Source organism: Acinonyx jubatus, chromosome D2 (assembly GCF_027475565.1).
Source record: "Acinonyx jubatus isolate Ajub_Pintada_27869175 chromosome D2, VMU_Ajub_asm_v1.0, whole genome shotgun sequence".
NCBI lineage: Eukaryota > Metazoa > Chordata > Mammalia > Carnivora > Felidae > Acinonyx > Acinonyx jubatus.
The window spans coordinates 15463948-15476116 of NC_069393.1; the positions used below are offsets into that span (position 1 = coordinate 15463948).

Consider the following 12169-nt stretch of genomic DNA (forward strand, 5'->3'; position numbering starts at 1 on the left):
ATAAGGGTAATATTATGTTAATTTACAAAAACTTAAACTAGAATGGGAAGGGCCATTCATTGATCAATTCTTATCGCAGCAGTTTTGAGAGGCCATAACGAAGCAAAACAAAAAAACTTTACATATCACAAAAACTGATGGAAATCAATACCTATACTCCTCTTGTGTGAAGCGTGGGATTTCTCCAGGATGTAAGACCAGAATCTTCACCGTGGCACTGCTGGACATCACAGGCTCACCATCGTCAAAAGCGACGACCACCAACTTAAAAAGTAATACAAATTCATGTTAAAGATTATTAACAAGAAGAAAAGAAGGCATCATTTTAATCTTTGGACTGCCTGGCCCCAGAGGGGGCGCAGTGATCATGTCCTCACTGTCTGCCAGGTCGTAACCACTGTACTAGGATATGTTACATATATTCTCAATCTTTACACCAGTCCCACCATGTAGATGTTTTATGTTCATTTCCTAGACAAGAAAACTCAAAGAAGTAGAGTTACTAACTCTATGACAAAACACTACCAGTAAAAACAGGTAGACAATGCGACATCTCTCCAATGGTTAAACTGATTTCTCTTACACAACCCCACTGGTGCCTACAGTGAAACATGTGCCATTATAAGCACCAACACTTATTTAAAAAGTGTTAAATTCAGTCACATGGATAGCAAAAAGCTAATTAGCTTGCTTATAAAAAGAAATTAATTTTTCCAGGGAATTAATTGTCTGCAAGATTATAGGGCAGAAATACTTCACTCTGGAGGATAAAACTGGAAATCTTTCCAGTTTAATACACTTAGATATACACTCTCTTAAAAATATAGACAACCAAGTCCACACTGCATAGTAGAAACAGTTCCAATGATGCAAAATGCAGAAAAGCTTTCATTTCAAGATGGAACAACTATATAATATTTATTACTATAATTTATAATTGAGTTTTTGATAACATATATTATGTCACGAATAATTCTTCTATTTAAGAAATGTTAAATATTTTCAAAACTATGTGTTTGTCCAGAATGTGTATAATTTTGGAAGCTACAGCTATTAATCTAAACCAGTTCAACTTAGACCATGAAGCCATAACTAAGGATCATCCTGCAGCCCATGATTTATCCTTGGGTTAATATTTTACAAATGGAACAATTTCTCCCAACAGTGGTAGGATTATGTGAGGCAGGGTACCCATGACACCCACAAGGTTAACCGATGAGGGCATTTCCTCATTGCAGGGTCAGAGGCTTTATTAACAATGAGAAAAGTATTCTAAGTAATTACAGAAAAGGGAAATGCTCAGACATTTAATAAAATAGATTATTTATGGTAATAGTGAAGGGTAACACTATTTGAAATTTTCTGGAAGTATAACTTATCATGGGTACGTAAACTTGACCCAACAATTCTGCATCTCAGTACTTAAGGGAAAGAAATCGGGTCAGCAGCAAAAGTTATTGCACAAAGAGGTTCACAACAGCAAATTTTATCATGACAAAAAATTAGAAACAGCCTAATTATCCAACAACAAAGTATTAGACAAAATAATAATAGTGGATTCATACAATATAACATCATATAACTATTAAAATAATACCACTACCAGTATTTATTGGCATGGGCAATATGTTATGAAGTTAAAAAAGCAGTATGAATAATAGGATCATGTTATTTTATTTATTTATTCATTTTGTTAAGTTTATTTACTTATTTTGAGAGAGAGGGTGTGTGCATGTGTGAGCAAGCTGGGGGAATGGCCGAGAGAGGGAGAGAGAGAGAATCCCAAGCAGGCTCTGAGCTGTCAGCCCAGAGCCCAATGCAATTCTTGATCCCATGAACCGTGAGATTGTGACCTGAGCAGAAACCAAGAGTCAGATGCTTAACAGACTGAGATTAAGCCACCCAGGTGTCCTTTATTTGATCATATTATTTGAAAACACATTATGTGTGCACTTGCATTTGCATGGAGTGTCATCATAAGGATAGATACTAAAATGGTAAATTCTAGTTATCTCCAAGATGTGAAATATCAAGTGTACTTTTTTCTTTTGCTTATCTGATTCTCTAAATATCTATGTGGTTAAAAAATATATTATTTTGTAATTTAAATTATTTTGTACAGCCATCTGTTAAACTGAACTCTCAGAAGTTAAATATCAAACAGACCATATAAGGGAAACACGGCACTGACCTTAAAAATTGTCGTAGGTTCTTCATTAAGATTGACTCGAGTTATTACTCTTCCAGAATCTTCTTCTACGTCAAAAATACTAGCAGGATAAGGAAACTGGACATCATCTACTCTGTACCTCACACGACTTGCAGGTAATCCCTAGAATGAAATTATATATTATGAATTTACTCTTCACAAAATGAAAACAAAGAGTATCGATGATGCAAAACTAATCTATAAAATGCATGGCCTTTTAGAAGTAAAAGATCATATTAAGCCATCACACTTCCACGTGTGAAATGCTACAGCCTCTCCACCTGTTACTGAAAACGATTTATGTGAAACAATAAACTACTGGCTGCCTTGAGCGTCTTCTCTTCCACTTTCCTTTAATTGTAGGAATCTCACCCGACTGAAACACCATGTGTGCTTAATAGTTTAGCTTCTAAGACAATTCTAAATTATGTTCTTTCATTGTGCTTTTCTGAACTCTGACACTCAGAGCACGATGAAATGCGGAAGATCTGGAAGACTTGTAAAGTGGAAGGATAGGTACGGATGGGGAGGAGACAGAAAGTACCATCTGCTCTGTGCTGTTTAACACCTAGGTTTTTTCATAGATAAATTAATCCTCGTAACTAACAATCCTTTAGGATATCATTACTAATGACGGTGATAGTAATAATAGTAAAATAATGATGCCTAATCTTTGTTGAATGGTTACCATGTGCAAGAAGCATAGTAAAGATGATACATATATATTCTACCACCCATTTTTTTAAATTTTCAGTTAATGAACTTGAGGCTTACGGGGAGTTAAAGGATGTTGACTTGTCCCAGTTATAGACCAAGATAAGTCAGGATAGTTAAATAATTTTTAGAAAAATAAATTAAGATTTGATAAAACTTTTAGACTGTAATAAAAATAGTCAAGATTGTTGGACATCCTCACTTACATTAGGGTTTAGGTTGGTCTTTTTTTGAATTATAGTAAGTGACACTGGTGTGTCAGTATAATCTTTTCAGTGCTTAAGCCAGCCCTTGAGGTGAAGTAAACAATTTGAACACAGAGCTGGCATGTGGTAGATTTGACCTCAAACCCAAACAGATGCTATGTGAACCACTAAATTCCTAGGATGAAAACATTCCCAAGCTTCAGTCACGGGCATGTCTACCTTCTCTACCTGTATTTTTAGACTCTACAATCTCTTCCAGTCCTTTAAACAACTTCTATTTGTTCATAACTCCCAAAGTTAAATTCTGGCTACACTCATTCTTTAAACTCCCAAGTAATATATATAATAGTCAACTTAGATGTTCTGTTTTTAACTCAACATATCCCAAAACAGCATATTGATTTCCTCTCCCAGACATATACGTAATCCACTCTAGGTCAATGGCCCCACCCTTTTACCAAGTTGGTCTCTCTGAAAGCCCTAGGGAAGGCATTGACCCTTCTCATTCTTTCAGACTCCACAACGGAACTGTCCTCAAGTCCTGCCAATAGCTCAATGAAAGCATGCTTAATATAGGTCATTTTCGTCTTCTCTATCAATTTGTTTCCTGCAGTGGACACTTAATTGACCTTCTCCTTCTATTCTATTTGAATTATCTTAAAATATATAAACCATCTCTGAGATATAAAAATGTAAACTATAAACCGAGAGTTTTTCCCCTACTAAGGTCAGGAACAAGACAAGGATGCCCACTCTCACCACTTTTATTCAACATAGTACTAGATATCCTAGCTACGGCAATCAGACAAGAAAAAGAAATGAGTTATCCAAATTGGTAAGAAAGAAGTAAAACTTCCATTATTTGCAGACAACATGATACTATATATGGAATCCTAAAGAGTCTAGCAAAAACAAGCAAAACAAAAAACAACAACAACAAAAAGAAACTACTAGAACTGATAAATTAATTCAGTAAGATCTCAGGATACAAAATCAATATTCAGAAATCCATTGCATTTTTATATATTAATAATGAAGTAGCATAAAAAGAGATTAAGAAAACAATCCTATTTACAATTGCACCAAAAGTCATAAAATACCTAGGAATAAACTTAACCAAAGAAGTGAAAGACCTTATTTCAAAATCTATAATATACCAATGAAAGAAACTGAAGAAAACACAAATAAATGGAAAGGTATTCTATGCTCAAGGATTGGGAAAATAAAACATTGTTAAAAGGTCCATACTACCCAACAATCAAAAAATTCCATGCAATCTCTATATAAATACCACCAATATTTTCACAGAACTAGAACAAACAATCATAAAATTTGTATAGAACCAGAAAAGACCCCAAAGAGCCGAAGTTATCTTGAAAAAGAAAAACAAAACTGGAGGTAGTACAATCCCAGCTTTCAAAATATACTACATAAGGTAATTAAAACATGACCGTACTGCCACAAAAAACAGACAAACAGATGAATGGAACCAAACAGAACCTGAAATAAACCCACAATTGTATGATCAGTTAAACTTAAACAAAGGAGGCAAGAGTATGCAATGGGAAAAGACAGTGTTTTCAACAATTATATTGGGAAAACTAGAAACAACATGAAAACGAATGAAACCAGACTTCTTTCTTATGCCATTCATAAAAATACATTCAAAATATATTAAAGACTTAAATGTGAAACCTGAAACCATAAAAATCCTAGACGAGAACACAGGTAGTTAATTTCTCTGACATTCATTATAGCAACATTTTTCCAACTATGTCTCCTCAGGCAAGGGAAACAAAAGCAAAAATGAACTATTGGGACTATATCAAAATAAAAATCTCTGCACAGCAAAGCAAACAATCAACAAAATTCAAAGATAACCTAATGAATGGGAGAAGACATCTGCAAATACATAACCGATAAAGGGTTAGTATCCAAAATATATAAAGAAGTTAAACACCTTAAGGCAAAAAAACAAATGGTCCAGCTAAAAATATGCAGAAGACATGAAAAAACACTTGCCAAAGACACACAGATGGACAAAAGACACATGAAAATATGTTCACCATCACTCATCAGCACAGAAGTGCAAATAAAAAGTACAGTGAGGTATCACCTCTCACATGTCAGAATAAAACAAAAAACACAAGAAACAAAAAGTGTTGGTGAGAATATGGAGAAAAGGGGACCCTTGTGTACTGTTGGTGGGAATGGAACTGGTAGAGCCCCTCAAGAAGACAGTATGGAGGTTCCTGAAATAACTGAAAAGAGAATTACAGGGGTGCCTGGGTGGCTCCGTCCATTAAGTGTCCAAGTCTTGGTTTAGGCTCAAGTCAACATCTCACAGTTCGAGGGACAGAGCTCCACATTGGGCTCTGGGCACACAGCGCAGAGCCTGCTTAGGATTCTCTCTCTCTCTGGCCTTCTCTGCACCCCCTCCTCGAAATAAATAAATAAACATTAAAAAAATTAAAAGTAAAATTACCCTATGATCCAGTAATTTCACTACTGGAATTACCAAAGAATACAAGAACACTAATTCAAAAAGATATATACACCCCTATGTTTACTGAAGCATTATTTACAATAGCTAAGATATGGACGCAGTTCAAGTGCCCATCAATTGGTAGAATATACATATGCTTTATATTTATATTTATATTTGTATTATATTTATATTTGTGTTTGTATTTATGTACATGCTACATATGTATCCCGGAATAGTGTTCATCCATAGCAGAGGATGAGATCTTGCCATCTGTGACAACATGGCTGAACCTAAGTGAAATAAGTCAGAATAAGAAAGACAAACACCATATGATTCACTGATATGTGGAATCTCAAAAACAAAACAGATGAATAAACAAACAAAAAGCAGAATCAGACCCATAAACACAGAGAATAAATAGATGGTTGCCAGAAGGGAGGTAGGAAAAATGGGTGAAGGGGACAGGGAGGTACGAGCTTCTATTATAGAATAAATCAGTCACAGGGATGAATGGCACAGCACAGGGAATACGGCCAATGGTACTGTGATCGTGATGTGCGGTGACAAAGAGTAAGTACACTTGTAAGCACAGATAATGTCTTGAGCTGTTTATTTTTATTTATTTATTTATTTATTTATTTATTTATAATTTTTTTTTCAACGTTTTATTTATTTTTGGGACAGAGAGAGACAAAGCATGAACGGGGGAGGGGCAGAGAGAGAGGGAGACACAGAATCGGAAACAGGCTCCAGGCTCTGAGCCATCAGCCCAGAGCCCGATGCAGGGCTCGAACTCACGGACCGCGAGATGGTGACCTGGCTGAAGTCGGACGCTTAACCGACTGCGCCACCCAGGCGCCCCTATTTTTATTTATTTATTTAAAAAAAAAATTAATGTTTATTTATTTTTGAGACAAAGAGAGACAGAGCATGAACGGGGGAGGGGCAGAGAGAGGGAGACACAGAATCCGAAGCAGGCTCCAGGCTCGGAGCTGTCAGCACAGAGCCCGATGCGGGGCTCGAACTCACGGACCGTGAGATCATGACCTGAGCCGAAATTGGACGCTTAACTGGCTGAGCCACCCAGGCACCCCTGTCTTGAGTTGTTTAACTACCATGCTGTACATCTGAAACTAATAGGACATTGTGTGTCAAATATACTCAAATTAAAAAAAAATAATGATAATGACAGGAGTTGTCAGCTGTTCATTTGTGCACTTTACTACATTATCAGAGAATGTTCATTTCATGCATTTTCATGTTTATGCTTACAAGAAATTCAGGAGTTGGCATGAGTAGTAACCATATTTTACAAAAAGAAAATCAAGCCTTTAAGAGTCATCTAGTTTCCAGCATTTCCTCAGATAGTACATTGCAGTGTTATCACTCGGATGAAACACAGCTCGTACTAAAACATAGGTCCTTACACATTAACCCAACTTAACATTCATCTATGCTATTCGACAAGAACACTTTGACATGAGAATGAATAGCGATACAATTGAGCAAAGTTACTTGGGAAAAATGCTCTAGAATTAGAAGCCCTTGTAAACCCTGCCTTAGGGCTCCGCCCAGGGAAGTTCCGGGACACATATCCTGTGAGGAATGAATGAAGAAAGAGCAAGATGACAGCACAAACTGTTTCAGGAATGAAATTTCAGGGTTTCTGTTAGATTCGGCACCCATTCTGTCTGTAGTATAACCAAAATTCTGAGGGCAATCACAAGATTAGTGACCAAGAAACTTTAAGAATGTTCATTATACACCACACACACTCTTGACTAAAGCCGGCACATTCATGGTCCATTCTGAAGTACAGCTTTAACTGATCAAATAAAAAGAGAAAAAGTTCTGGTTTTATAGAATGCTGTCTCTCACATGCCTAAACTATTTTGCTATCCAGAACACCAGGCCCTTCCTAGAGAATCATTACAGATAAATTTGTATGTATATGAAAATAAATGTTATATGTTAGCTATGTCAATGAACTTTTTGTTCTATGATTTTACCACACATAAACAGAATGTGGCTTTCCTATGGCATCATCAGCCCACCAGAGACATTTTAATTTTTCCCTCTATCACACTGTATCAAGGCACCACATTTTATTTGATATCACATGCAACAATAACTAAATACCTAAAATTATTTGGATTTTTCCTTTGAATATATTCAAAAGGCTTTTCATTTTCTTTCCCTCCCTCCTCCCTCTTTTCTCCCACCAACATACTTTTTCTCTATTCTTTTCTTCCTTTCTTCCCTTTCTTTCCCCCCTTCCTCCTTTTTTCTTTCTTTCCAAAATCTTTAAAAAAGTGTTGCTTTATACTTAAATAATCAGGCCATATGATTATTTGCAATTGGCTTTGGGGACAGCCTCAACATGCCTAACACTGTCCCTGGGCCATTTATGACATGAATCAGGTCAACGGCATGTTTCTCAAGAAGTCATAAAAAGTAAAATTAATAATAAAATTAAAAGTCATTAAAAGTCATTAAAAGTAAAATTAACCTGGAAAACAACGTCATCATAAAATCCACATATTCAACCACGCTAAAAAAAAGGACTATTTATTATAAGCTTTATCACTTAATATTTATCACTCTTATTTTTTAAAATCCTTCAGTACTGATTCCATTACAATTTAATAGATATGATCAGAGTATTCTAAATTCACTCAACTGTATTTTTAAAAATACAATGAAATAGTCCATTGACTTTATAAGTTATATATTTTAATAAGTACATTATGTACACATTAATGTATCATTTAGGTAAATATAAATTTAAATATTAACATTAAAAACCCAAATATTTGGCAATTTAGATAAATACTAATTTATCAATGTTTTAAAAATTTAAATTGTGCCAGAAATTGAGGGACTTTGGTTTACACTCATGTATTCCCAATATGTTGATATTTCGCCCAGTTGAATACATTGAATACAATTCTTTTTTTAAGTAAACCAAGCCAAATGTTTGGTAAGCCAACCTGTAAAAAATACTTAAAACTGAGATGGAAATATTTATCACTGTCTACTTCAGGATAAGCTAGTATGTATATTATATTATATCTCTCTGTATATGCATTTATATGTTTATTAAGAGAGTTTTTTGGGGGGCGCCTGGGTGGCTCAGTCGGTTAAGCGGTCGACTTCAGCTCAGGTCATGATCTTGCGGTCTGTGAGTTTGAGCCCCGCGTTGGGCTCTGTGCTGACAGCTCAGAGCCTGGAGCCTGTTTCAGATTCTGTGTCTCCCTCTCTCTGACCCTCCCCCGTTCATGCTCTGTCTCTCTCTGTCTCAAAAATAAATAAACGTTAAAAAAAAATTAAAAAGAAAAAAAGAGAGTTTTTGGACCATCCATAGACAGAAGGAAGATCTATCTTTTTATAAAAAAGTAAATATTTAAAATTTTATGACTATGGCAATAGATTCTTTTTCTATAACATTTCCAAATTATAATAAAGTCACTAACACTACAAGTAGTTTGCAAAAATTATTTTCTTAAACTTCATACTACATTAAAACTAGGCTACAGTTTAATTTATAAATGATAAACAAATGACTTCTTGGTCCTGCACTCTGATAAAACAAATTGATCGGTCTTTGCTTAGAACCAAAGAAACCTTGGGGGCTACCACTTAGTTCCCCCTCTTTATTTATTCTTTTAAAAAATATTTTCAATGTTTGTTTATTTTTGATAGAGAAAGAGACACAGAGTGTGAATGGGTCAGGGGCAGAGAGGGAGAGAGACACAGAATTGAAGCAGGCTCCAGGCTCTGAGCTGTCAGCACAAAGTCTGGTGCGGGGCTCAATCCCAAGAGCCGTGAGATCATGACCTGAGCCACAGTCGGACACTTAACCAACTGAGCCACCCAGGCCCCCAAGCCATCTTTAGACACTACCACCACTGAACCATAACATTCAGATAAATTTTAAAAGATTTTGGCCAAAGTTAGTTCATACATGCTGTTAAGACTCAAGGTGGCATTTGAGGACTTAGACAGTTAGAAAGACTCTTCCTCGCAAAACATTTGCTAAAAGCCATGCTCATTTTGGCCTCTGTGAGATGGAGCAGAGTCTCTCCTTCATTTATGAAGACCAATATTTTACTCCCAGCCTCCTTTTGTTAGGATAGTTCTAATTGTGTTTGTATCATCTGAGGAATTATTTTCTTGTCTTTCTGTCTTCACACCCTTACTTATCATAGTTGTTTAGAAATGTATTCAAACTGTGGGTTCAAAATTAAAACAAAAAAACAAATTATATATGGTTTTAGGTCACCACCAAAGAAGACGAATACTTTAGATATCCATAGTGGAATCCATTTAGTTTTATTCTTTAGTTAACGAACTAAACTATAATATCTCTTCCTTAGAACAGATATTTTAATATCATGAGGTAAAATGTATTTTGACATTTCAGGCAATGTAGAATTTCAAATAGGGGACTATAAGGTAAACTTTGATCCAACATGATTTATGGAAATTTCATGGGTAATCTCATGATATGTATGTATGTTAAGCGTTCGACTTTGGCTCAGGTCACGATCTCACAGTTTGTGAGTTCAAGCCCCATGTCGGACTCTGTGCTGAAAGCTCGGAGCCTGGAGCCTGCTTCAGATTCTGGTCTCCCTCTCTCTCTACCCCTCTCCTGCTCGTGATCTGTCTCCGTCTCTCAAAAATGAATAAATGTTTAAAAACATTTAAAAAAAGAAGACTAAGCAATTTTGGAATTTTTATCTATTTACCTATCCACCACAAACAGGCATTATCAAAACAAATGAAATAAATTAGCCAAGACATAAACATTAATTTAATAGGAAAGTGGTAAAATTGTTTGCAAAGATTCTCTTTTCAGCAGGAAGTGGGGGCAAAAATAGAGTTTCTTATCATTATGCCTCTTGGAGTCTTTTGAAGGGTAAATACAATGAGTCCCTTGTTAAAATTTTATGGAAACTGAGGACATGTGTGAAGCATAACAGTCAGCGTTTTTGAAGCCTCCTCACTTACTGTGACAGTAATTTTTATAAATCCAGCTGACCTCGTCTGTCTATTGGAGCATGCATGACTTCAGACAACCGTGATTTTGAAAGACTAATGAGGTGCTGGTATAGCAACCCCTCTTAATGTCACTTTCATTCACCACAAGGATTTGAGAATTTTTTCCCTGAATTTTCAAGTAAGTGACACATTCTCCTTTAGAGCGATATATTTCCCTAAACAAAATGTTCAAAAAAAGAACCCTGATGTTAGTGGGAGCTTAATCATTCAATGGGTGCTGAAAACTTCGAGTTGACACCACATAGACCACTGAAATTAAAACTGATGTAAATTTAAATTTAAAAATTATATAAAATATCAGCAATTGAAAATTCTATAAATTATCTATTCCCTAATACCTATCACCTTGGTCATGTTTATAGCAAAGGAATGAATTCATTATACATGGGATTCACTCATTCAACACGTCTATTGACTAGACACAGCTGAGTCCTGAGGGTATTAGGAGAACCGAGTGGAGGAGATGGAGGTCATCTCATATCCCTACCTTCCTGATGATCCTCAAATGTAATTCAACAAGATTGACCTCATACAACACCAAGGACACACCTACCTCCACATTCTTCTGTTGTTCACTCTGCTACATCACTCCTGTGTGAGTGGTTCCTCCCAACATCCACATCCAAGTTTCAGATGGCCCATCCTCCACCCACACCCTTTCATAAGCCCCTTGAGTCAACCCTTCCTCTCTGTCAATCCTTACTGTTTTTTTAGACTATGTACCCTTGTCTGAATTATGTTACATATTTACTAGACTATGGGTTTGCACATATCTCTGTCCCTTGAGGGTGAGTTCCACTTGAGCAGATGATTTTTTGCCTTTCCATTAAGAGGTCAGAGAAAGACAGATACCATATGTTTTCACTCTTACGTGGATCCTGAGAAACTTAACAGAAACCCATGGAGGAGGGGAAGGAAAAAAAAAAAAAAAGAGATTAGAGTGAGAGAGAGCCAAAGCATAAGAGACTCTTAAAAACTGAGAACAAACTGAGGGTTGATGGGGGGTGGGAGAGAGGGGAGGGTGGGTGATGGGTATTGAGGAGGGCACCTTTTGGGATGAGCACTGGGTGTTGTATGGAAACCAATTTGACAATAAATTTCATATATTGAAAAAATAAATAAATAAATAAATAAACAAACAAACAAATAAATAAATAAATAAAAAGAGAAAAAAAAAGAGGTCAAAATAATTTGTTAAGTGAATACTTAAAATATGATCAATGCTTACACATACATGTATCCAGAACGGCCAGGATGCCCAAATCTACAGATATCACTTACGTGGACACGATGGGTGGCTGTGTGTGGAATCCCCACTTTGGTTGAAATGTCACCTGCATCCCTACTTGCAGTGGCCTTGTGCACATTTTTTGAGAGCAGAAAGGAAGTAGAGATTACATCGGTGACTTTTTTGGGAGGGTGGTGGGGTAAGACACAAAAGAGATGATGATAGAACCTATGAAAACATAGCTCCCAAAGGAAAAAAAACAG

At 36.0% G+C, this 12169-nt stretch overlaps 1 protein-coding gene across 14 annotated transcripts in view; it reads right to left on the bottom strand.

The window, feature by feature from the left end:
• The window catches only part of PCDH15 (protocadherin related 15), a 926293-nt gene that overhangs the window by 166857 nt on the left and 747267 nt on the right, over positions 1-12169 (bottom strand). For all 14 annotated transcript variants that reach the window (XM_053207164.1, XM_053207165.1, XM_053207167.1 and 11 more), the window contains 2 exons: positions 2192-2332; positions 152-264 (listed from right to left, as the gene is read on the bottom strand). In XM_053207164.1, the coding sequence (XP_053063139.1) occupies positions 152-264; positions 2192-2332 (254 nt within the window). The remainder of the gene's footprint in view (positions 1-151; positions 265-2191; positions 2333-12169) is intronic.